General features: G+C 43.1%; 2 protein-coding genes across 4 annotated transcripts; both read right to left on the bottom strand.

The window, feature by feature from the left end:
* Positions 1-5,816: 5,816 nt before the first annotated feature.
* On the bottom strand, positions 5,817-11,942 carry LOC107075447 (protein rapunzel-like). The gene is made up of 2 exons (XM_015336606.2): positions 11,889-11,942; positions 5,817-9,012 (listed from the first exon to the last, which is right to left on the bottom strand). The coding sequence occupies exon 2, from the start codon at positions 8,968-8,970 to the stop codon at positions 8,224-8,226; it is 747 nt and encodes a 248-aa protein (XP_015192092.2). The 5' UTR covers positions 8,971-9,012; positions 11,889-11,942; the 3' UTR covers positions 5,817-8,223.
* A 7,050-nt stretch (positions 11,943-18,992) lies between these two features.
* LOC138225333 (uncharacterized) lies at positions 18,993-24,854 on the bottom strand. 3 transcript variants are annotated; one of them, XM_069185231.1, is made up of 2 exons: positions 20,787-24,854; positions 18,993-19,926 (listed from the first exon to the last, which is right to left on the bottom strand). In XM_069185231.1, exon 1 carries the CDS (start codon positions 24,664-24,666, stop codon positions 22,831-22,833), a length of 1,836 nt encoding a protein of 611 aa, XP_069041332.1. In that variant the 5' UTR covers positions 24,667-24,854; the 3' UTR covers positions 18,993-19,926; positions 20,787-22,830. The 3 variants fall into 3 exon arrangements, with proteins under 3 accessions (XP_069041332.1, XP_069041333.1, XP_069041334.1); XM_069185232.1 differs by having other exon boundaries at positions 20,909-24,854; XM_069185233.1 differs by having other exon boundaries at positions 21,003-24,854.
* Between the last annotated feature and the right edge of the window lie 2,723 nt (positions 24,855-27,577).

The raw sequence follows: 27,577 nt of genomic DNA, 5'->3' as shown, positions 1-27,577 counted from the left end.
TGTTGGTGATTCTTCACATAAAATAAAAAATTTATATCTTTATGTTTGAAGCCTGAAATGTGGCAAAAGGTTGAAAAGTTCAAGGGGGCCGAATACTTTCGCAAGGCACTGTATATTCAGTCAGTTACAAAGTGTTACATATATCAAGAGGACATACGTTCGGTATATCATTCATTTAGACCGTTCCGTAAATGAACTTGGTTATAACTTCTACATTAGATACTCAAAACAAGTACATAACTCTTAGGAATTAAATTGATATCAACTGGTTGGGTTAACAATTGAATTCTCGAGCAGCAATGCAGTGAAGTTGAATACTCATCCAATCTTTGGGGATTCAGATCTCCTGCGGGCACAAAGAAACAGTTGCAAGCTTGTTGCTGTCCAATCCGCGCTCTCTGGCTCGGTGCCAAGCTGTGCTGTTGCGGCTTGTGACAGTTTGCTGCTGATGCTCTCTGAAGACCGGCTAGTTAGTTTTGGCTGAAACTAGCAAGAGTTTGTGCACAGGAGAAAAGATGACTGTGGGTCCCAGCAGGTCAGGAAGAAGATCAGTTTGTTCCTGATGAAGTGCTAGTTCAGAATAGTGATTCAGCTGTCCACAGTTCGGACCTGTTCACGAGGCTTGCTGCTGGTGCTAACCTCGGGTGGATCCTCTGGTTACTCTCTGGCAACCTCCGCTCTAGACTCTTAGAACAAAGGAAAGTTCTGGCACTCGGACACACTGGCCATTCCGTGGTTTTCCGGGCGGAGTCTCAGGATAGTCAGGAGGCGCGCTGCGAGAATGTCCTGCCCTTGGGAGCCTTTCTGCTCCTGGGCCGTCCTGCCCTGGAATTGTCTCGCACCCCTGGAATCCTCCTTAGAATTTTCCTTAGAATTTCTCCTTAGAAAAGTCCACCGAATAGTTCTCCTGTGTTGCCTGTTTTTACCTGGAGGAACTTCAGCTCGTTCATTGGCTGAAAGTTCCATGGGCATCAGAGTCCCACGTGGGTTACTCGGCCCTACCAGTCCCAGATTGGTTGATCAAGGTGAGATATGAGTCACTTACTCCTGACACCTAGGAATGCAGTCCAGATGTCCATCTGGCACTCCCTAGACAGATAGGTGCCAATGGATGACCATTGATCATGATAGCCAGGCTTAGCTAAGTGCATCCCCATTTGGGAGCTGTCCCTTATCAAAGGAAACCTTAAATCAGCCTGCATGAATAGTTTCTCTGTGGCTGCATCACAGAGATGAAGAGAGAGATGGGGCCTCATTTGGGAAAGCACAGCAACACTTAATTCTGTCTTATTAACAAGCATTGCCACTACAAAGTGCAGGAAAAAAGTTGCTTATAGTATTCTGGCAATTACTGTTAACGTCAATATGACCTCTGAATTATGATTATTTGCTCATAAATATGAATGGAACTAAATAAATTGCATATTTTGCACACTAAGCTGATCACAACACAGTGGAAGTATTCTTAACAGTAATCAAAGGGCATTTATGGTAATAATTATGAACTGTATGCTAAGTTGTGAATGAATCAAACTGTATATTACCATACAAGGATTCTGGATGGGGTGAATTGTCCGAGTACTGAAGATCTCCGTATACAGTAACTCATGGAGTAGACTGTCAAATACTCAAGTGAGTCAATTTTTCAGGACTTTGTATAGTTGTCAGGTCTTCTCATGATCTCCTCAATCTGATTAGAAAATCTTCTAAGCTATACAAATCACATTCCCCGGAGTCTATATTATTATTATTATTATTATTAATAATAATAGTATTACTAAAGATGGATGTAGGTTCCTGAATCAGGCTTTAACAGTCATTTATCAACCAGTTCAATTAATTCATTTGTTTATTTAGTGACATAGTTTAGAGCTATGCCTTATTCATTCCAAGAGGTCGGATCATAATCAGGTACTGTATACTACTGTATGAGCGCTGGGTTTTCTCTTGATAATTCAATATTGAGTTAACCCGTTAGTGGCAGCATACTACTGTATATTTCAGGCACTGCTTTAAATAAGTCCCTGGCAAATTTTTATATCACTCGCTCCTTATCCAGAAAGAGATTTCCATAGGTTAATGAATACATTTGCATTGCCGTTTTTATAGCTCAGGTGACTGTCATGCATATTCAAGATCTTTTAAGAGCATATTTTGATAAGATTTTAGCTTTTAAAATTACATTTGCTTGAATGTGATATACACACATATATTTGAACTCAATAGCTATAAATCTAAGATTAACAAGTTAGTAAATGCACAGTTGTGCTTTAGTGATGCATCGTGTTAGACTGCTGACACCTAGTGGCTGGTGTACAAATGAAGCTCTAAGAGGTTTTGTATGCCCTTTTCCATAAATCTTTACCAATAAGATACCTTTATTAGCCCTATATTGCATTAGGAATTGTCTTTTCGCATACCCCAGCTTGCTCTCCATGAGACACACAGACAGGGAGAGAAACTTGGGGTCAGAGCACATGGTCAGCCATTTATACAGCACCCCTGGAGCAGCTGGGGTGAAGGGCCTTGCTCAGGGGCCCAATGGAGTAGGATTCCTCTGCCGTCTGCGGGATACGAACTGGCAACCTTCCAGTCACAGGCACAGATCCTGAGCCACAGAGCCACCGCTCCACCCAAGGACTTCTGATTAACTGGAGCAATATTAAGCAAACACTTTTTTAGTCAGGCCCCCGATCTAGTTTAATTTAGTTAATTAACACATTAATTAGACGCCTTATTTAGTCACCTTGAACTGCTGTATCATTGCCCTGTCATTTGAGCCTCTATTTACGTGCGAGAGTAAACTCGTCTCACCAGTGAAAGCTACTATGTTCAATTCCTTGCTTCACCATGCAACAATACAGCGGATTCCCCTCTGTATTATGAGTCTTATTTTTTCTTAGGCATTTTTTGTTTCCCTTTCTGTACTTTTTTGTACTTTTTATTCTTTTTTTTCAGCGCCGACTCTCCACCTTTTTATTTTTCAGCTGGGGGCCTCATTTAGAGTCTGTAAGACCCGTCTACAAAAAAAAATATTTGTGCCTGCGTCAGATCTCCGTGATACTTTCTGATACTGCCATACGACGCTTATACTGTATTTGAACATCTTACTGAGACCTGCTGCAGCTCCTGCACAGCTGGGTCTCCTCCACAGTGGGATCCTGCCCCTCCAGTGACTCCCCAAGTGGCCACAGCCTTGGGGACACTGGAGATCCTGTCCCAGTGTCTGGGGTTTCTTTTCTCACTCACAGCCCAATCTGATCATTGAACTAGAGAGTTAATTCACTCTTATTCTGATGATTAATGGAGTTCAACTTAATCTCTTTCTGCTTTCAGTTTATGTTTAGAATCTAAATTTGGAAAGAAAAAACTTCTAATATTCAGAAATGTATCTTTGGAAGGCTCCTGTACATATGTGTTATACATACTGTACATTAATTTTCTAACTGCTTTGTGTAATTCAGAGGGACCTATCCCAGCAAGCAATGGGCACAAGGCAGGGTACACCCTGGACAGGACACCATTGCAGGGCAGACAAACAGACATGTGCATACTATGTACTGTATTGTACATTTTATTACAATTATAATTCTTAAACCATTATTAAATAAGCAATGCCCTTTTTACGGTCATGTATACAACTTTGATTGGGTGCCCTTAATAAAACATTAGACTAGTTCAAAGGGATTTTATGCTACAGTGCTTTTTTGGAGCTACTGTAATTTACTCTTTATTATTGTATTGTAACATAGACACACCCATTTCTACAATTACTGACTTAAGATGCCTTGATGCAAACAAGCTAAAGACCTCTATATGTCTGAAAAAATATTTGTGTATGTTCTTTAATACCAATTCCAGTGTAATGTAAATGTGGTGCCTATTTCTCTACAAATGGCCAATGATGCCAGTGGACCATTTTATTAGACAGAGGCTCTTCCTGGCTTCTGATTAAGACTGGTACTTTAATCCAGGCAGTCGAGCAGGGTAAGTTAAGCTCCCTTAGTTCTTGAGTGCTGGGTTCTTTCAGGTCTTTAAGGGACCTTTTAATTAACTCCTGATTAAGACAATGGACTCCTTATCCACTTACTTGGTTCATGTAAGTCATTGAGTCATAAACCGGACAAAAACATTAAGAATCAAAGACCAGGTTTGCCTGCCTCTACAGTACCTTACACATACAGTGTATAACAGCCAAAGAAAGGAACTGAATGAGCTCATCTCAGATTGGTCATGCTGATCTCTGAGTTAACCATTGAACCAGTCACCCATTACGCTCACAAGTTCAAGCAGCAATTCTGAAACATCCTTCTGGAGAAGGACTGCTCTTGAGTCAGATCAATCAGTTACTGTATGTGTGAATGTTTTTTTCTTCTGGAAAGGGTGCTGGTACATTACTACTGCGTCTTCATCACCGTGAGTGGATTCATGATAGACTCCAGATCCTCACAGCGTTCAGATCCTGTTTCCCCAACAGCTTTTGTAATGGTAATGGTTAGAGAATGAATCACGATCAGAATTTGTTTTCCCTCTAGATCCATGTCAATTGGCAAAGTGTGGTCCACAATAAACACAGCAGAATGAGAAGCTAAAGCATAAACTAACTGACACAGAACTGTCCACACTGATGTTGGAGCAGGAGGGTGTTTATAGTCTCTCATTTACAAGGAAAGGGGAGCTGTTTGTGGTGCTGAATGACAGCTCACTTAGATTGTAAGATTAGGGCTGCTAGGGCAATAGGATCCTATGCAGGACTCAAGACTAAGAGAAAGACACCAAGCAGATACGCTAGGCAAAAACGAAAACCAGGAGGCAGGTGAGTAGGTCGGAACACGGAGAGACAAGGAGGAAGCAACAATCCAAAAACACAAGGCGAAATCGAATCCAGGAAGCAGGCGAGTAGGTCAGAACACGGAAGTACAAACGAGGAAGCAGCAATCCAAATCACAAGGCGAAATCGAAAACGAGAAGCAGGCAAGGAGATCAAAAACCGGAGAGAAGCAAGAGATAGCCGCGCACTAGGGAGCTCGAAGAGAATCCGCAATAGTGAGCGGGGAAGTGAGGAAAAAGGGGAACTAAAATAGAGACGGGAGAGAAAGGTGATTGGCGTTTACTTGCGGCGTGAGCTTGTTCTACAGGGTGTGCGCGTGGGAATGCGTAACATAGATACAGTACTCACATTTTCCTTGACATTCATCAGCTAAGGAGTACTTTAATTCCTGTTTACCTGCTGAAAGTTCCTGACTTTTAGACAGTTTTCTTTTTCAGTTGAGATAACATTACAGTATATGGAGTAGGTGTGCTTTCGTACTATTTCATACATTTTTTATGTGACTCACACTCACCTCTTTGTACTTTTTCCTTTCTAGAGTACGTAGAGAATTATTACCATAGACTATCGGTCATGGGCTCTCGTAATCAAGGACAAGCCTCTATCAATTACAGAAGGCATAGACATCATACCTGATGATTCAGTCAGCCTTCTTAATCGCTGCCACGGCTCACAGCTGTAGACTACTTAAGAACCAGTTTTGGGTTTTCCCTCTTGAGTCTCTCGGGTGAAAATAGCCCTGAGTCAATATTTCTGGTTATTTAAGATTTTAAAGAAGATGCATTTCCATAAAATATTTACTGTTCAAAAAAGTAGTTGGGGGTAGTCCACAGCTATCATGAGATACTGTCTTTTTGCATATATTTTTATATATAATTTTAGGAGGGCTTTGTAAATGACGGTGTGTGTACTTTTTGAAGATGCCAGTCAAAGAATCATATAATTACATGAAAACGTATAATGAGACACACAAAATAATGATCTCTGTTTTCTCCCTATTTTTTATTGATAATATTGTCTCATGGTTGCAGTCAGACATAATGAATTAAAAAAAAGGAAAAGCAAATTGAAACAGTATTGGAAGAAAATAACTTAATCATACATCAGTGGTTCTGTGAATTCTGTGAATAAGTGCTTTCAAGGCAGCTGCTATTTTTGAAAGTTCATTCTAGTTGGAACCAAAAGACAAGCACAATATCTGGTTACAACATATACCTGCATGACACGCATATCACTGAGTATGATAACTGATTATAGAGGGATACAGAGCCCAGTGACCAACATGATTTAAAAAAATAACATGCAAGTTCTTCAATACATTTCTTATGTAGTGTTCCAGAGCTGGTATAGGACAGAGACTATTCTGAAGCTTAAAGCAGAATGTTACATGAGTAATTTTACATAAAGAAGAAGCACTATTGGCAGGTTCCAGTCATCCAGGCTGAGCTTGGGTGGACACAGGAGAGCACAGGGCTTCAGGGATACAAACAACACTAACAGCTCATTTAGTGTACGTACTGTATGGTTCTTTTCAAATTAAAAACCATCAAGAGTAAAAACAACAGCAGGCTGATACAGAAAATAATCAGAATTACATGTGAGACGTTAACCTGTTTCTTAGAAGACAGAACAATAAAAATCAGAATTCAGTCTTTCCTTGTCATTACAAAATTTTACATTGTGCAAATCAGAAAAAACAAACATGATTACAGCCTGCATGGAACCCAGTTTTGGATATTGAATTAATTACTGTATTTTTTGGATTTTAGGTGGGATGCTCAAGATTTGTAAAGCTTGCTGGGCACTAAAGCTTTTTAAGACCTTTTTCACTTTGGATTGGAATTAATTGAAGAACCTTAAGATTTGCAAAAGTGGCAACACTTTCATTCGCCTAGAAAGTTAGGCTTTACAATTCTTTATGCTCAGCATACATTTTTAATTTGAAGCTTTTTGTTTTGGTTTTGTCTGTTTCAGTTTTGAAACTGTACTAACCACAGCTATCACTGGCGATTGTTTTGGGTTATACAGTAAGTCGGAATTTGACCAAACGGACAAACAGAACGAATAAGCGCCTATTTTTCAAATCTGCTGTTGAAATGATTACGAGCTGACGGCTCTTCTTGATATTGCAGTAGTTATGGGAGATAAGGACACCATGGCGAGCAGGGCTAGCTGTGTTTTTGAGGGGGTGCAGTCAATACACAATTGATCTGTACATCTTATATCTCGTCTGTTCTTCCCCTTTGTCCACCTCCAACTGCACTTGCAGAAGCCTCTCTCTCCCTGCCTTGGCTTTGCACACTGGCTTCACAGAGTCCTGCAGGGTTTCCACATTATCATCTACCAATACCCCTCCCATGCCGAATGTCCACAAGACATATTGTGTCTACAAATAACGGCTGCATTCTTTTTTTTCCTTAGGGTTGAGTTTCTGCCTCCATTCTGCCTGAGACCTGACTGTTCCATTAGGATCCCCACGCCTTTTTCCCTTTCTACACTTAAGATCTTATTGACCTAAACAACTCCAGTGCTTTACATGAAATCCGTTGGACATCCCAGTTTTGACCTGCGGTTTACATCATCAAGACGTTCCAAGATGTAAAAATGTAAGGTAAACAGGCTTTGTCCATATGTGAAGTCAGAAACATGGCTTGAGAGGCTGACTCACAACTACGGATTGTCATAAAACTCATCAGGATACAGTGTCACCAAGACTCCCATTTAAGGTTGACCCTGTACATATGCAAAATACTTTATGTACTCTTGCATTGATTTTGCTAAAAATACCTTTGTTACCCTTGACTGAACTTGAAATTTATTTATGACCTGATATGTATATATACACTGAGGGTATGACCAAAGTTTAAGCAAAGTGTGACTCCTGATTGTGTCTGGCATGTTTGCACAGCAGTGTATGGTGATAGACAAGTCGGTTAAAACACAAAACAACTGCCCAATTAAAAGGTGTTGAAGGTATATTAAATAAGTAAAGGTAGAAAGCAGAAGCTTAACTTAGGAACACAAGAACTGGAACTTACATGCACAGTTACACCCTAGAATAACCTACAGTATCTCCAGCCTAAGTCTGCTTCAGTTTTCATTGACGAATATTGTCAGACGCTAGACTACCATTCAAGCTCTACAGAAGCCTTATTAGTACAGACCCCAGGGGACAGGACTATTCAGAATGTGCGACACCACGAGGCTGATGTTGTTTGTAGTTGAGACGTCAAAAATGTTTTGCCCTGCTTTTCCCTCATAATTTTTGCCTGCTAACCAGTTCCAGAACCACATTCCAGAGATCCTGTATGCTCTGACCGACCAGGACACCCAGTTGCACTTCTTCCCCAAGAAGTCCAGGAGTGGTTGATAAACTCCTGGATGAGTTTAGTCTATTTCTCCTGCAGCTGGTTCTCCATGTCCGTTCTGGCCTGGGCAGCGAAGTTGTTGGTGCAGTCGTCCACGGCCGCCTTCATGCGCCTCTCCACCTCCTCCATCTTCTCACCCCACTCCTTCAGGAGCAGTTTGCCTGCTGCCTGGTCCTCCAGGGAGGCATGACCAATCACAGCGATGAGGCCCATGAAGAAGAGCTTCTTCAGGTGGGCGCAGAACTCCTCCACCGCTCTGCGGCTCCTCTCCTCTGTGACCAGCACGGTCTCCAGCACCGACTCCCCAGATGGGTTGTCCCCGATCACCATGTTGTACAGAGTGAGGAGGCTCAGGTCCCCTTTCGTGGCCTGAAAGTGTCTTATGAATGTCCTTTTGCTGCTCTCCTTGAACTTGGTGCTAGCGTTCACAAATTCCAGGTATATCTTGTACTGGCTGAGAATACGCGCCTCCGCCTCAAAATATTTTTTGTTAATTGAGGATTTTTCCATCTCTCGGTAGATGCTGTCAATCTCATTCTTAACAGCTTCTAATTTCTGGTTGACCTTCTCAAACAGCTCGGTCAAATACTTCACATCTTTGCTCTCTGGGTTGCTGAGAATCTCTTTGGAAAAAATTAAAACAGCCTCCAGGACGGGGTTCAGTTTTCCAGCTGTAGTGGCAAAAAAGTCATATCCTTTCCCCATGATTTCCAATTCCAACTCGATCTTCTCCTTGTTTTCCATCACCCATTCTTCCACGCACTCCATCATTGGTCCTTTTATCTTCTGGCCTTCAGGTGATCTTCACAAGTGCTGAAAGAGAAGCAGGAAATTAGTTTTTCCTCTTATAGATGTGTGAGGAAATGAAAATGTGTCATTTGTGCCCTTCTCAAGTTCAAGTTTGTCATTCCAGCCATATACAAGTATACAGTGGAACGAAATATTGTTCCTCCTAGTCCATGGTGCAAATATAGACAAGACTCTGACATAGACAATGTAGACCAGACTAATAATACTAATATTAATTCACTAGGAATGACAACACCCAAGATTAAAGCGTCATGAAAGGATTATGGAGCGAAACTTTGGCTTAAGCAGCTTGGCTAAGGGAGTATTTGTTTAGCTGGAGGAGCACTTTCATCATGACTAGCCTCTCGAAGCACTTCATGATAATTGGTGTGAGTGCCAGGCGCCGATAGTCATTGAGGCAGGACACAACTATCTTCTTTGGCACTGGTGTAATAGTGGTTTTGTAGCATACAAGGGCGTCCGCTAGCTGATCTGCACATTCCTTGAGCATGCAGCATGGTGCCTGCATCTTTAACTAGAATAAATATATACTAGAAATAACTTCTTATATATATACTCTTCTGAAAGTACTCCCACATGTTTCCATATTCTCCATATTTAAAATTCAGAGATGAAACAAACATTCACTGAATTCTTAATCTCTTCATTTGCCTTGACTTAAATGGTCTTTAATAGACAGAAACTAAGCTAAGCAAGGCTGGGGCTGGTGCCGAAAGGCTGATACTGTAGGTGGCGCTCTTGCCTCAAACCCCAGATTCCAGCTAAACAAGTTGACAGGAGAAAGTGGTTGAATGTCCACAAAGGAAAATAAAACTAGGCTGATTTGCTAGGGCAAATTTGAATTGGTTCAGTTGCACAACATTACTTGAGCAAGTCACAGAATTGGCTGCTTGACCTCTGTTTGCTGTAATACAGGTTCACAACTTTCCTTCCGTCAGGTAGACGAGAGAATTTCAAGCAAATAGTCAACCATGATAACCAAAGAGCTTTCAAAGGAATTCGGGATAAATGTGTATTAAGGTGCATGCATTAGGAGAAGAGTATAAAAATTCCAAAGACACTAAATATCCCTAAATAGTCTAAATTGTCACATTTACCATTAAGAGGTGGAAGAGCAGATAGACTAGGAGGAAACTGGTTAGGTACTGTGTGCCCATGAGACCAACCGAGACTATGAAAGAAATTTAGACAAAATTGGACTCTTTTGGTCTAAATACAAAGAGTTATGTCAACACAGCACATCCCCCAGTCAAGACCATCCTTAATGTCAAGCAAGTCACTGGTGGTGGAGGCAGCATTATGTGAGGGGTCAATAGGGACGCTTGTTAAAATAAAGACATACAGACGCAGCCGTTCAAAATGAGCAGGGTACACTACGGTAAAATGCGATGGGCGTGTCGCATCACAGCGCGTCATATCACATCATACCTTGTAATACCGCAGTTATGATAATAGTATCCGGAATCACCACCAGGTGGAGCTAATAACTTAACTTCTCATGTACAGCGTTTGAGCTGTTGCCAGAAAACGCCTGGTTTCAAATCCCGGTCACTACTGAAGGACAATCTTTTTCCAATTAAGAATTTAAGTTGTATACTCTTTAGACTTTTAATAATTTTAAACTGTGTATTACAGCATGTTAATCATTAAACTTTAAAAAGTCGGTATGTTTTATAAAAGCAAGATTGCTGAGTTGGACAAAAGTACACAGTACAGTCTTTATGGAAGATATTACTAATAGTATGAATAATGAATGACCTTGGACAGGCTGTAAGCTCAAAGTATTACCGTGGTTCACTTTCTTTGTAACCCTCTTTGTAAATGTTTCATTGACAAAAATGAACACCATGATACATCACCGTAAACAATATTAATTTAGGAACATAAACATATTATGTAAACTGTATATTGCTGGTATTGGTAGCTTAAAGAAAAAATACACACCAGTATTCCACTTTCTTCCTAAACATTTTAAGCATCAAAGTCTTACATGTGGTTATTTTGGAAACATTTTTACTTGCTCCTTCTGACCATATTAAGTTTATATACTTTGTGAAAAGTTATAATGTTTTAACCATTTCTGCAAATACGCCTGTTATCGTATCATTTTTGTAAAGATTTGTGCCTGCCACATGTATCTCAAGGGTTATCACTAGTTTTACAATATTTTGCATTTAAGCAGCTGATTATGTGTTATTTTAGATGTAGAGCATTTTGGTATGTAGGTGTTGCACATTTTTTAGTAAAACCTGGTGTTACACTGAGGCAAGACCCATGAGATTCACAAGCTCCTGCTTAACTTTATCACACAACTTATCACACAACTTTGTCTTTATTTTCTGGTACATGGCAAATTTCTGGTACACGCTGACTGTTTTGAATGAAATGTGATTTGTCCTCTTGTTTTTACAAGTTGCAAGAAGGCTGAATGGAGTCGTCTCCTAAATATTCTAGAATCAAGTTGGGATTTTATATTAAAATGACATGGGTTTATTTATTTTTTTAGACCCATGAATGTATTTATGTTGGCATCATCTTAATATGAATAAAAATGTAAAAAAATCATATAACTATAGTTATATTATAGCATAGTGATTATTATATATAATAGTCATTCTTATTTACAGTAAAATAAGTTATATATAATAATAATTTATATAATATTATTCTCTCTAATGTAATGCAGATTAAGAGTTTACAGCTTTATTCTGCCATCAGTACCAAATACCTGATCTATCTATATTCTTCTACTAATCCCAAGGACGTTTTACCTCCTAGTATTTGTTTGATGAAACACGTTTGTTGTAGCAAGATACTTTCTTCAGCAAGAACATTTCATTTCAGAAAGTCTGTGTAGAAATTTGGGAGATATATCTTACCTACAGCCCAACAAAGTGCTTCACACTCACTCAGGTCTCCAGCCAAGATCAGCTGTCTCTCTGTAGCAGGGGTCTGCTCTTCGGTGTATATAGAGTTTTCTGTCCATGGACACACCTCCTGGCTCCACCCAAGTCCTCCTTGACTTCCAAAGAACTCACAGTGGAGAATGTGAAGGATACTGTCCAGCAAATATTTGTATAGACTTTTTATCTATGTTTTATGGTATGGAGTAATGTTTAAAGTCAAGAACTCATTTTGGCTGCTATTTTACAAAAACCAAGACCCTTAACGTTCTACCTCTGACACTTTAAATGTGGGAAAGATTTAAAAACCAAGAAAGACGCAAATGTTTGCAGGAGCCAGTGATTCACTGAGAGATTAGGTTTGAGGACAGATTTTTTATGCTTCTTCCTAACTCTAAGCCTTTTATTATTCACTGGCTTATTCTGTGCCTGAACAGATATCCATCTGAGCAACACACACTGCAGGAACCGATAAAGAAACTCTCTCACAACTGTCACACCAACCCAATGTGTCCTACTGTCACAAAGAAAGCTGTTTAACAAAGGTACAGTATGTACGTTGATAAGTCCTGTGCTCTGATTCTCCATATAAATAACCTTGAGTATCACCTGTTTCCTGGGCAGTAGTTTTATTCCTGAGCACAAGTGCAGCCCTCTTCATTGCTGGTCAGGTTTTGATTCATCCAGTTAGCATGTTTTGAGTGAATTTATTTTTCTAAAGTTGGAAAATGACTGCTTGCATGCTCTATAGAGTAGAGACAGATTTTTTCTAAGAAGGCAAATCTAGCATTCTGCATTGTGCTCGACGTGTGAAAGTTTTATTACACAGTTGTGAACCCTCTCCAACTTCGGCTACATTTACTTGTTTTTTGCATTTTCCCATTTTGTCATGTTACTGTGCAATGCTTTTCAGCTTTAATTTAAACTCTATTGCCCACATGGCTGTATCTGTGAAGTCAGTAATGACCCGCTCCAAATCTCTGAAGGAGATGTCTGGAATCCCCATCCATTCCACTTCTTCAGTGTCGTCATGCTAGTTGCAATGCATGAATGTTTTCAACAGACTAGTGCTACCAGAAACATCCTCTGTGGATTGTTTTGACTTTGTATCTGAAGCACCTGACAATGAGTGAGTCTGACAATCCAGTTTTGATTGTAATGTACTGTAAATACTGTCTGCTGAAGACAGTGAGTCAGGATTTGCACATTATACTTACAGTACGTTGTCAGAGCAAATATTAAGAAGGAAGTCACAGACTGAAGGTCCTGGAAATGTTGTTCCAAGAAAAATATTTATTCAGTCAAACTCAGCTGCAGGGTAACCAGGTGTACTGCTGTGCAGTACAGTACATCATAATCCCTGAATACTGTGATCCCAACAGGGAGGTGGACTGAGTGGGCAAAAATGGGATGTCATTGTAAGTCTGATTCTCTTCGTGTCCAGTCAGCTCTGTTCATTGCAAATGAAGCACAAAATAAATCTGCAATGATCTAAAACACAGGGCAGAAGGTGTAAATCTAGGCAGAGATGAAAGCATAAAACGATGGCTTGTCCAGTCAACCATCAGCCTGTAGCTAACTGGGCCCTGCTTGGCCCTCACCCAGTAATGATGCATAATGACCATTTGACCACATTGGGGCTTATTTTCATTTTATAAATGGAAATCATTTCCAGTCAAATACTGACATCACTATCATGTGAGTGAAAATGGATCTAATGTACATCTGTTGCATCAAGTTGCAGAAGAGGTTGACGCAGACAAAACATTTGATTGCCGACAACACCGCTGTATGCTGTACTGTTCGTGCATTGATAAATAAACCTTGATTGATTGATTGATGTGATTTCTGCTGATTACAACAATGGGAGTGTGTGCTAGGCATGGTGCTTGTGGATTAATGTGCTGGGTGCTGATTAATAACCACTCAGCATTATTTTCTCATATTCATTGTGTTGTACTGTATATAGAACCTTGCAAAATTATTCACCCCCTTCCAGGGATGTCCCATTACGGATTGATAGTTACACCTTTGAAAGGAGTTCAATCAAAAGAAGCCAAATGTCAGCACAAACTCCAAGGGAAAATAAAAAAAATAAAATATGTAGCTTCATGCATAAGTACTCATCCCCTTGAGGCAATAAGAGAATTAGAGAATGGATAAAGTATTTCACCTGCACCTGATACTCCTTGGAAAACACACAAAATGTGCAAAACCTGGTGATCTCCTACTCCTGCTAGTCTGGATTCAGTAAGAGATACAACGGTGAAAGATACAGTCACCAATGTTGTTCAATGGTCTTTTTTTTGTGTTGTTTTGCCATTTTAAATTAAACCTCTCCCCACCCAAACTTTCCTAATATCATAAAGAAAGAATAGGACAGTGATTAAGAAGGCTATAGCAGTTTTAAAGAAAGAAGGTTACTTACCTGATGGGGAACAGACACTGGCATCCCTGACTGGCAGCAGCTGCCCTCACTACATTAGTTGTTGGTACCCACAGTATAAAGATACTGAGCTCTAAGGAATGACTGGCACAGTAATGTTTATGAAGACACCTGATATGATTTTCCTTGAGGCAGATCTTGCCTCACCCAACCTTTTAAACTCCAAATTTGCCTCCGGAAAATAGTGTTTTGTTTTCTTCAAATGCGATTTGTAACCCAGCATGCCCATACAGACAACCTGGCACTTCCAGGGAAGTGAGAGAGAGTTCCCATTGCTGTGTGAGCACACCCCACACCGACGGATTGTACATTTCATTTGCTCCTTGTGTTCTTATATTGTATAAAAGCAGCTCTCATCAGTTTGTGTACTCGAAATAGCTGTATTTATGATAATCATGGTGCTTGTAACTGTTGTATAGGATCATAGTGAGATACTTTCCTGGTCATCCTTCCAGTTCTCAATTAGGACACCCTGCTGGGCTCGTCTCTTACATGTCCAGAACACAATGTTGGATATCAAACCTTTATTAATTTCAAAATGTATTGGAAAGCAGAAACTTCCTGAAAGGGTTGGAGAATTACACAAAACAAGGAGTTAACAGGAAGAAAGGAGTCTTAGATTGGTTATTTAGGACAAGGACAGATCATCACTTACATCTCAAAACATGGGAATTCAGATGATTCTATCGAAAACTTCTTAAACATTACAGAAGATGCATAATGACAGGAACAAGGCTATCAAATAAAAGACAAGTTAAGACCTCTAGAATTATGCCAAGAGTTTTGTAGATCTAGAATAAGCTATATATCTAGACCCAAAGGGCACTCCAATACTCTAAAAAGGTAATAACATTCTCTCTGCAAACAAGAATCTTTCTGAATATAAATGCAATAAAATATCAGTTCGTATTTAACTTTCCTAGTATTATAAACGTTATGTGGGTGGCATGGTGGGGAAGGGTTATCATTGCTGCCTTGCAGTTCTGGGGCCCTGGTTTAAATCTCAGCCCTGTGGTGCTCTCTGTGTGGAGTTTGCGTGTTCCTCTTGTGTTCTTGTGGGTTTGGGTTTGTGTCTGTTTGCCCTGCGATAGTCTGGTGTCCCATCCAGGGTGCACCCAGCGCTGCGCCTGGGCACCAGACACCAGACACCAGCATCACTGCAGACCTGAATTGGAGGAAGTGATTAGAAAATGGATGGATATATGTTTTGAATTATATTGATAAAATACAGCAAAACCACCTTTCAGAATGTGACTAACTCTCCTCTCAAAAGTATTCCAGCAGAACTAGAATGTTTTTTGTACAAACACACTGAGTACACAATCCAAACTGTAAAAAACTCCCCGCAGAGCTGCACTCCACCCATTAACATTATCACATTGATGCCAACCTGCGATGCATGAGCCTGAGAATTCAGACAGGGAACAAACAAGATCATAGCGTGACAAGAAATGTGCCGTAGTTACTTTATTGATACACGAACTTGATGGAATACATTTTTTTATTTGACTGGCCATACCTGAGCGCCTGATTGACAATGGCACCTCCCCAGGGTGGTGCGATGCACAGTTCGGAATCACTGTGGTAAAGCGCTCGTGCGCCTTCTAACTGCATGAATAATGAAATGTAAGAAAAAACAGCAGCAAACAAAGTGGAATATGGGGAATATTGAGTTATTTATTTTTTTATCTCAAGGGCCGGTTCAAACTGGCTGGCGGGCTACGGAATTACTGAGAGCCACAGCATCACTCCACGAACTCCTTCCCGCCCAGAACCAGCCCTGGAACACTCTCCCTCTGGATCTGCAAATCAGAGGAAACTTCAGGGCTCTCTCACGAGCCTCTAAACCAGGGGAGTCGCTGCTGGAATCAGAGACCCACACTGCAGCAGCACTTAATATCAGAATAACAGGAATAAGAAGATCAATCGATTTCCCCATTTATGGTCAACGGTTTCTAAAGACATGGATCTATATCATATCTGACACTTGAGCAGGTTATTTGCTCACTGGAGGAATTCTGCTTTGGGATGAAACATGATGGGCACCACAGTGGCACAGTGATCAGTACTGCTGCTTCAGCGCTGGGGCCCTGGGTTCGATTCCAGCGGAGCTGTCTGTGTGGAGTTTGCATGTTCTCCCCATGCTCACTGAGGTTTCCTCTGGGTGCACCCGTTTCCTTCCGCAGTTCAAAAACATACTGGTGGGTTGATTAGCATCCGGGAGAACTGGCGCTGGTGCGAGTGTGTCTGTGTTTGTGTCAGTTTGCCCTGTGATGAACTGGTGTCCTGTCCATGGTGTACCCTGCCTTGTGCCCGTTGCTTGCCGGGGTCGAGGCCTGCTTAGCGCGACCTGAATTGGACGAAGGGGGACGGTGTTACGTTCCGTTTTATTTTACTCCCCTCCCAAGCTGGAATCCAGTTTGGGAAGTGGGCGTATCCCTTAATTAAGTCTCTCTCTGGATTGGTTGAAGAGAGCGGTCCGGTTTTAAATGGCGGTTCGGGACTTCCTGAGGGGTGAGTCCGAAGAGAGATGGAAGAAGAAGAAACGGCGAAAACGTGAAAGGTGTCGGATTTGTTAGCTTAGCTGTGGTGTAGAGTTGGAATTGTTGTGGCGCCCATGTTTTTTTTTAGCTTTCCGTTATACTGTAGCTTAGTTAAGTACAGAGTAGGAAGATAGCTTGTGAAGATTTTTCTTTAGCTTTTTTACCCTTGTCGTGGAAGTTTATCGAAGAAGAGCCAGGAGAGGTGTCCTCATTCACTCAGTAAGGTCTTTATTCATATTGCAATCTGGGAAAAAGCCAGCACCCGTCTGTGCAGAAAAGTAAAGGCTGATTCAAAAGCAAGCAGGGAGAGCCCTTGTTTTATATCTTTTTTTTAAGCTGATGCAACACTTCGAGGACAGGCAAAGCAGTAATTTTCCATTACTTATAGGTTTTTTCTTTTAGCAAAGAAGAGCAGTTATTCAAATAGTTTCTCATACTCCGCAGCAGAGATAAACATTATTAAAACATCCCGTGCCCTTGGCGAGCTGGGTGCTATCACACTTTGTTCTAAGTGTCCAGCTGCTTCTGCAGAACAGCTCTGTCCGTAAACAACATTTTTAGGATAAAACACTTTTTCTCATTAGCTTTCCATTACATTCCCTCCTTTTTATCCTTAAATATGTTCACACCACAGAGTCCTCATAGGGGTCACCTGGTGGGTCCCAGGGCTCCTCGGAGTCTGTTCTGAGCAGTGCATATTGATACGTAAACATTTTCATTACCATAGATGGAAGCATAGGAATAATACAAGTCATACAACAGCACAACAGCAAAAACATTATAACAACAGGCATGAATAGCTTTAAGAAAAACAGTCCCCATGACCCAAATAATGATTTTAACCATGAAAAGAAGGGGAACTCACTGCCAATGCCCCGTTCTTGATTTACCCTGTCTTTAAGTTCTTTCAGCTGGTGTATTGCGAGGGTGAGGTTACCATGGTCATTGTCATTAGCAGGGATATAGGCACAGCACGAATCGCCTATCAGAGCACACACCCCTCCAGAGGCTGCATTCTGGAGGTCTAACACAAACCTATTTTGCAACGCCATTAACCTGACTCCTTAATTCTTGTTTAATTGTGTTAAGGCCATCCAGCATTATATTAATAAAGGAGTACATTTCATAGCGGGTTATTTGCAGCCAGCGAGCATTAGCTACGGATTGGATACTCAGACCCGATGAGGAAACCATTTCTGCTGCTGAGAATAGTCTATAATCATCTGGGATCCCTACCATACTTGGGGAATACCTTTCTGCCCAGGTTAAGGCCCTCTTGGCTAGGGTTCCCTTCTGGGTGATTAAAGGTTGGGTGGAGTCTAGCAAGTGGGAGTCTACCGGAACTACTAGGATTGGGTGATGCAGGGTTACGAATGCACAAACACCCTTCCACTGAGGAGGAAGGCTATCGTACACCTTTGCACCACATTGCCAATACCAGTCCATTAACACCATGGTTCCATCAGACATGGTATGATCAGTAGTAGTAAGATTACAACCTAGGGTTCGTCCTGACCCTGACGAACCCTGACCCTTGTTTTCATAGCAATGTGAGTGGTAGATCATGGATGGGAGGTGAACTACTATTTTGACTGGGGAGTCAGCCCAAGGAATGTGTTTCATCATGTGATTCCAAATCGGGGGGCACTCAGGTTTTTTGTCGCCGGTGTAAGGCATGTGAAGACTGAAGCTCAACCCTCGTGTAGTAGTGTCAGATGTGTTGAAGCTTAGTTCAATGGAGCCTGGGACATGTCCCCTGTACCCATTTATTGTACTGTAGTTGTACCCCTCGGAGTAGGCCAATGAGGTTAGGACAAATCCTCCGGGGTCAGGCCTCTGAAATCCCGCAACTAAACTTATACACTCAGAGAAAATACTTGCAACCGGCTGAGGGATGAGGCTCCCTGGTGAGGCTGTGGAATGAGGCATTAGAGAACACGCATAATAATAATAATAATAATAATAATAATAATAATAATAATAATAATAATAATAATAATAATTGCTTACACTTATATAGCGCTTTGAGTGGAGTGTCCAGAAAAGCGCTATATAAGTGTAAGCAATTATTATTATTATTATTATGCGTGTTCTCTAATTTACAGGTAATGGGGTCTCCCCTCCACCACCACCAATGTGCAGCCCCACCTGGATGATGCGACGGCAGCCATAGTGCACCAGAACGCTCACCACACATCAGCTATTAGTGGGGAGGAGAGCAGAGAGTAATGAAGCCAATTCATAGAGGGGGATTATTAGCAGGCCATGATTGGTAAGGGCCAATGGGAAATTTGGCCAGGACGCTGGGGTTACACCCCTACTCTTTTTGAGAAACGCCCTGGGATTTTTAATGACCACAGAGTCAGGACCTCAGTTTTACGTCTCATCCGAAGGACGGCACCTGTTTACAGTATGGTGTCCCCCTCACTATAGTGGGGCATTAGGACCCACATGGACCACAGGGTGAGCACCCCCTGCTGGCCCCACTAACATAACAGGACATATTTGGTCGAGTACTTTTTGCAGTATAGTTCATGTAACGGCACCACAAATTGTCCTGGAAATCAGTATGATCGGTCTCATTCAGTCAATCCAGTGGGGAAACAACCTCTCTCTTCTGTCTGCTTTTTGGAACTGGAGTAGTGCCGTTTTGGCCTCCAGTAGTCACAGAGTCAGTTGTCAACAGAATGGGGACGATGATGAACAGACTGAGGGAGACGAGTCCAGGCAGGCTTCTACCGAGTGAGCACCCCAAGCGTCGGAATGGGTGCCAAAGGCACTGAGACGTCATCATTGCTCTGATAGATCGTCTACTTGTAGATCGCCGGTCACCTTCTTGCAGTGGGACGTATGGATCCAGGGCACTCTTTCTGCAACCTTCACAGCGGTGGTTGTGGTCAGTAGCACCTGGTGTGGGCCTGGGCGAACACCACTTTTTCCTCCTGAAGTCTTTCACCGGGATCCAGTCTCCTGGCTGGAGGGCGTGGCAGTAGTCTCGGTCTGGAGCCGGTAGGGCAGCTTTTACCTGTTTGTGAATATCACTGACAAGTTTAGACATTTTTCAGCAGTATGCCACCAGACACTCATCCAGTTGCGTGAGGTCTGTGGGCGTTCCCTGGGGATTTGGAAGACCCATTGGCATATGTCTGCCCGTGAGGACCTCGTGGGGGACAGGCCAGTAGTTGCATGGGGCCGTGCCCTGATATACATCAACACTAAGGGAAGGCAGGTCACCCAATCCATTCCTGTGTCAGCCATCATTTTTGTTAATTTGTTTTTAATGGTCCCATTCGCTCGTTCTACTGCCACACCACTTTGTGGGTGGTAGGAGCAGTGCTGCTTTAAGTCGATGCCTAGGTGATCAGTTAAGTAGGTACTGTAATAACATTGTTCACAAAATGGGTACCATTGTCTGAGCTGAGTTTTCCCGGGATTCCCCACCTTGGGAGGACATCCTGCAGTGAGTGTTTGGCCACACTTTTAGCGTCTGCATGTTTGCAGGGAAAAACTACCCACCTCGAGAACATGTCCGCTATAACTAGACAGTATTTGTATCCTCTGCAGGGTGTCAATTCTATGAAGTCCATCATGAGGTGATCAAAGGGCCCCTGAGGAGTGGGATGGGCCGAGGACTGTGCCTTAGTGAACCCTGCCGACATTGTTTTGGGCACAGAAGACATTTTTCACAAAATTTTTCAGCAAAGGTGGTGAACCCCCTTGTATCCCACTGTGTACTTACCATACTCACCATCCCTCCTTTTGACACATGGTCCTTTCCATGTGTCAATTTTGCTATGTAGGGAAAACAATGGTGGGGTAAGCAAGGTTTACCTGTGGGCCCCAGCCACACCCCGTTGGAGAACGATCCAGATTTTTTCCACTTACCTCTTTCCGACGCGGGAGCAAGGGCTTGCATGTCAGGTAGAGAAGCTACCTGGGGCTCCGGCTGGGCGGGGATGGAGGGGAGGGTAAGAGGAGAAGAAGGAGAAGCTCAGCCCGAGCATTACCTTTCGAGACGTCGTCGGTGGCACTGGTGTGGGCTGCACACTTACACACTGCAATGGCCTGAGGTAAGAGGATAGCCTCGAGCAGATTACTGACCAGAAGAGAGTGCTGAATGGGCGTCCCTTGGGAGGTGAGAAAACCTCTGTTCTTCCATAGAGTGCCAAAGTCCTGGACGACTATCCAGTCAGTGCCAATCGAACGAGAATCAGCGGAGATGTCATGGCCTAAGTAACGTACACATTCTTTAACAAGCTGTACTTTAGAAAGTGAGGCCTTGTTACCGGTTTCAGCTAAAAAAAATTAAGAGATCTCTGGTGTCTAGATTGCAGGCTTCCTCGGTAGAGGAGCAAACGAACAGGTCGTCCACATATTGGATGAGGGTGCTACCCTGCTTAAAAGAGAATCCTGAGAGACACTCTTGCAGTGCCGAGGAAAAAACAGTAGGTGCCTCGGTATACCCCTGGGGCATCCGAGTCCATGTGTACTTTTTCCCTTTAAAAGTAAAAGCAAACCAAAACTGAGACTCAGGATGAACCGGAACACTAAAAAAAGCATTTGCCAACTCAATGACAGATAAAAACTTTGAGTCCCCGGGGATAGAAGACAAAATGGTGGACGGGGTGGGGACCACTGGAGCTCGAGCATGGATGGCGGCATTTACTGCCCGCAGGTCCTGGACCGGACGCCAAGATTCCCCATCGGCCTTTTTCACGGGGAAAATTGGAGTGTTACATGGAGACGTTGGGCAGGGGATGAGAATCTTTTCAGCCACCAGCTTGTCCACAACAGGTTCCAATCCAGCCTCAGCGTCAGGTCTCAATGGATACTGCGGCCTGCAGGGGGCCTGCTACCACCTCTAGAGGGACAGCACCCTTTATCAGGCCCACGTCGTAGTTGTGGGCAGCCCAGAGGGAATCCGGGACTCCCTCCAGTGCAGGGCGTAAAGTGTCAACTGGGACTGAGGCAAACAATCGGCCCATCCCGTCGTCAGGTGCACTGTCCTCCAGGTGTTAAAAACAGGTGAGCAGGGATGCCAGCTGGCCTGGAGAGCAGAGTTATGCCTAATGCCTTCAGCACCTGGGGCTGTCCATGCCTGGCTAGTAACGCACTGTTGGACAAAGACACCCACATCTTGCCAGCGGAAGCCTGCAGCTTTCGCCAGAGACACGTGTGGGTGCGTCCCTGCCCGATACAGAGACTGCTGCTCGGTAGTCAGGGTCACTGCAAGGGTAGCAAAATCCCTTGAGACCAGATAACCATTCCCTTTTAGTCCATCGCTGCACTGTCCATCTCTAAACCAGACTTCCTCAAACCCTTCATCTGGGCCCCCGAAACTAACCGAGGCCGTGCAATGCAACTTATCAATATCTTGAAAATCACCCTGGCCGGGCCACAGTCTGGCTGCGTCATTCAGAATCGTTTGGGAAACCTGACCCACATCTTTTCCTAATAGGTCCCAGCTGTAGTAATAATCCGGGACCATGGGGGAGTGTTGGACAAGCATGGTTCGGGGCAAGCAGTCTTCATTGCAGGTTAGTTCGAGACCCCGTTCTGGACAGACGATGGCGAGGCCCATTTTACAGAGCAAATCTCTGCAACACAAATTAACAGGGCATTCTTTTGAAAGTAAGAATGAGTGGTTGGTGGGCCCAAACCCATGCTTCTGGCATTCCACAGTGAGCGGTGTGGTGAAATGAGCCTCTGTCGGAGTGCCTGTTACTCCTATTGTCAGGATAGATTTCGATGAGAGCTTGAAACGGTGTGCGTCGTCTCTAAGCAGGGAATGGGTCGCCCCTGTGACAACTAAAAAGTCATAAGGATCGCCATTAATATGCAAAGTGACTGTGGGCAGCTGGGAAGGGGAGGAGACAGCAGGTAATATGGAAGTGGTGCCCTCAGGCCCTACCTCTCCTGGGGGGGATAGTCAGTCTTTCTTTTCCCGTTGCCATGGTGTGCTGACTGTTACTCCAGCCGGGGGCGCCGAGTCCCAGTTCCCATCGTCTTCCTCTCCCCCCTCATTTTTGGGGCATTCTCTTGCCCAATGTCCTGTTTTTCCGCAGCGAAAACACGCGTCGCGGTCTCCTTTTCCTCGGTGGCCTCCTCGGCGGCCACGGCCTCCTGGTCCCCTTCCTCTTCCTCCTTGATAGAACTGGAGCTGGGCCCTCTGGAGCTGGTGTAGCCGATTCCTGTCTTTTTGTGCCTTTTTCTCATTCTTTGATGCTAATTGTCTCTCAGCATGGTAAGCATGGCTGCACACCTCGGTCAACCGGGCGGTGTCCCAGCCGATGCATGAGATTTTCACCATGCTCCCTATTTCGGGGAGCAGGCCGTCCACGAAAAGATGCGTAAGTTGAGTTTCATATACTGAGCCGTCGTGGTTAGGGGCAGGTGGGGGCAGGCCACTGAGGTTACTGAAGCGGGGGGTCAGTCTCTCCAAGAAATCAGTACACGTTTCTCCGGGCTTTTGCTTGGTTTGTCTCAAGGTGAACCAGTCCATTTTGGGGGGATACTTTGCTTCTATTCTCTGGCAAATGGCGTCTAGCTGGTTCTGATAGCCACTGCCGATGACAGCGTCATACACCACGTCTGGGTTGAACGTGTCGCGCACATCGCCGTAGTCAAGCTTCAGGGTCTTTTGAAAAACGGTCTCTAGTTCGCTGCTCGTGGGCTCGTATTGAGCGACTAGACGCCGCAAGGCGGTGGTGTATTTTTGCCCGTTTGTCTTGGAGTTTGGTGGTTCGCCGATTACGGCTATCAGCTCTGCTAATTTCCATGGGCGGAAAACTAAAACAGGGTTACCGCCCTGGGGGTTTGGACATTCAATCATAGGGAACTGAAGACCCAGATTTGGGTCATCCTCCTCTTCTCCATCAGAAAAAGGCAAAGGGACCAGTGACGGGTCCAGGTGGGAACCATATTGGGCTCCCAGCCTCGTAGAGGGCGGGGAGAGGCCATCCCACACTGGTTGGGGTCCCTTTTTTGGCATAAACTCAGAAGCTGTCGGGCGGAGCTTAACACTCTTTTCCCCTGGCGCTGGTATAAATTCCAGGGCCTGTTGTTTAGGGTTCTCCCCCACAGGGGTCCCATGGCCTCCTGTGCCCCAGTTATATGGGGGTGGTGCCGCTGGTAAAAGTGGAGCTGGGGCTGAAGCAAGACAGTCGAGGTCTGGATACAATTTAGATGTGCTCAGCATCATCTGTTCAGGGTTAGTAAGCAAGGGGGGGAATCTTCTTCCAGACGCATCCCAGACTGACACACATTTTCTCATATACTCATAATCCCAATTAGGATCCCCTCCTGGATTTGGAGGGTCAGTCATTTCATGCAGCAGCCTAATGGCCCATGGCTGAAAACTCCCGTCTCGAGGCCACTGCTCATTCGTCCATCCTGACATGCAATCAGTGAAAGGTTGGCAATAAACCAATCCATATTCTCTCCCTACTATACTCATGGGAGTTCCCTCAGATTTCCCATTTCTCTCTTTCTTATGTGCTTCTTTACTTTTCCTTTCTCTAGCCTGCACCTCATTTTTCCACAGCTCAAAACATTTCCAGTCTACTTTCTTGTTTCCTTTTTTCTCCCTTTCCTGCAACTTCTCCTGAAGCTGCTCAACCTGTCGTGGACTAAAGCTGCCATTCTCTGGGAAACCCAACTTGCTCCAAAGGGGAAGACACTTTATTCCCACATCGCCAAACTTATCGTACATGTACCTGGCTGGGCCACTCGGCCCAGCTTTGCCTTTAGAGCTCTCGTTACCCATTGTCGACAATGCCTTACTGTTTCTAGAACACTATCACAATAACTACTCCGCAGAGCAAAAACCCCACGTCTGTGTTAAGATATGTTCGTTTCACGAGTCCCTGACTCGCCGGGTCCCAAACCCGTTATAAGTGCCTGACTTATCGAAGAGAACACCCTTGTGGCTCACTATTCAAACTATTAGTTCTCTTAAGGATCACTTACTGATGTCAGACGGCCGTGGATTTCTCCAGACGCTTCTCCGAAAGGATAAGTATTTATCCCCCGAGGTTCGTCCAATTCACAAAAATTGTCCGGGTCCGGATGGAGTTCCAATAGCCGTCCGCAATCAGGTTTGTGATCCCATCCTCGTCGCCGAAGATTGTCGTGGAATTTTATCGAAGAAGAGCCAGGAGAGGTGTCCTCATTCACTCAGTAAGGTCTTTATTCATATTGCAATCTGGGAAAAAGCCATCACCCGTCTGTGCAGAAACGTGAAAGCTGATTCAAAAGCAAGCAGGGAGAGCCCTTGTTTTATATCTTTTTTTAAGCTGAGGCAACACCTCAAGGACAGGCAAAGCAGTAATTTTCCATTCCTTATAGGTTTTTGCTTTTAGCAAAGAAGAGCAGTTATTCAAATAGTTTCTCATACTCCCTTCTTCAAGCAGCAGAGATAAACATTATTAAAACATCCCGTGCCCTTGACGAGCTGGGTGCTATCACACTTTTCTCTAAGTATCCAGCTGCTTCTGCAGCACAGCTCTGTCCATAAACAACATTTTTAGGATAAAACACTTTTTCTCATTAACTTTCCATTACACCCTTTCCTCTGGAGACAGGTTTAGCGTGTAATTGTGTTGTAGAATAGTGTAGTTAGCTGTTTTTTTTGTTCACTTACCCGTGTGTTTTTTTTTACTTCCTAGGGTACATCCTACACGTAGTTGTGTGTTTTTCTGTCTGTTAAACCCTGGCTCGTATCTTAGTCCCCATTCGCCCCTGGACTGAGCCATATTGGGGACGTAACAGTAGAAAATGGTTGGATGGTGAAAACATGAATAGTCCTTCCAAATAAAAGTGCTGGTCTCTGCAACCCTGCAGGTGCTTCCTAAACCAGCAGATTAACCAGGCCAAACAGAAAGATACATTTGTAATAATGGAAACACTGATGGTTGAGTATGATGTTTAAAAACCTGCTGAATACAGTATAGTTTTTATTTGAAATGTGGGCCGTCTCTAACCAATCTTTATTGCATGAGTTACAATTGATAGAATAGGGGTTGGGGCTGAGAGAGCTTAGTTCTTATCTGTCTAAGCTCAACAGCCCTGAAGGAACTCCAGCTCCTCTTACTAGATTCCAGGATGATCTGATGACATTCATGGCCACATTAGTTTATCTCTTGGCTCCAAGACTCCTATCCTGGGAGGCATGAAGTGTTCTTTCTTTCTCGCTTAACTACCTAATTGAACGTATCGTGTGTTTAAGCAAGAAGCTGAAGTCTTTCCTTGCTCTTTGGAAGATGGAGGTTTATAGAGACCTGTATACCCTGCTGGACAGCGCCCCCTTGGGGACAGGAGCTGAGCTCTGCTGGTGTAGCTTCTGCAATATTCAGCTCAGAAATTGGCCCTGGTGTGAGTGTGTGTGTCTGGGTCGGTGTGTGTCCTGTGATGGACTGGCCTTGATCCCATTGCTTGCCAGGTTAGGCTCTGGCTTCTCTGCAACCTTGTACTGGTTAAGGTGCTTAGGAAATGGATCCTTAGAAGTACAAATTAAATAATGAAAATAAACATTAAGGTTTGTTGATGTAATGCTGACTACAAAAACGCTTGAAGTTTTCACCTTTGTTATTGTTTTAGATAGTTACAAAATATAAAAGTGTTGGAAAATGCTTACAGTATTCTGGCAATTACTGTAAATACGTCAACATGACCTCTGCATTATGGTTATTGTCTCCAAAAATGGAGAACTTGGCGGAACTAAGTTGATATTTATCTAAGATGATGCCAGTTCAGAGGAAATATTCTTAACAACAGTCGTGGGACATATATGGTCAAACTTAATTGTCATGCTAAGTTTCGTAATATAACTCAAACACTATATTACCATAAAAAGGTACTGGATGGGGGTGAATTGACCGAGTGGCAAAGAACTCTATGTTGTATGACTCGTGGTGTTCAGTTTTTACAGCCGTCATTATAATTTAGGTTTTGAAGTATAGCACATGATTAAATGCACAAATGAAATAGTCAACCGAGTTGAGTATTGACTTTTCAGGACTTTGAATACCTGCCATGATCACCTCAATCTCAGATTCAAGAATGCTCTAAGCTATACAAATCACATTCCTCAGATTATGATTAGTGTTCTTGCTGTTAAGGATGGATTTAGTTTTGTACTTTATATCTGACTTTAAGAGTAATTTAACCAGCATTTTTACATTGCATTTTCCAGTTTACATTATTCATTATTTTATTCAGTAACATATTGTACGATCATTCTAAGAGGCTGGATCATGATCAGGTATTGTAGGAGCGCTGGGTTTTCTCTTGGTAGAGTAATTTGAGATGGAGATAGCGAGTCCATTATACAGAAGGATATTTATGAAAGTAATATATTTGCATATTGCTTATACATAGCTTAAGTTACAGTCATAATTATTCATGAACTTTTAAGTGCATATTTGAATAGATTCATCTTGTAAAATTACATTCAAAATCTCAATTCCAAGGTGCAGTCGTGCTTTAGTGATGCACTGTGTTAGACTGCTGACACCTTGTGGCTGGACTAAAAATGAAGCAACTCAGATTAATTGTAGCACTACACTTCAAATCCTAGGATATGACGCATAAAAACATTGACAAAAATCAACCCATTTAAAATTTTAAAATAGTATTGTCTTTGCGTGCCCTTTCTGGTCAGATAATTCTTTTCCCAG

Source organism: Lepisosteus oculatus, chromosome 27, assembly GCF_040954835.1.
Source record: "Lepisosteus oculatus isolate fLepOcu1 chromosome 27, fLepOcu1.hap2, whole genome shotgun sequence".
NCBI lineage: Eukaryota > Metazoa > Chordata > Actinopteri > Semionotiformes > Lepisosteidae > Lepisosteus > Lepisosteus oculatus.
This window is presented reverse-complemented; position numbering and strand designations above follow the sequence as displayed.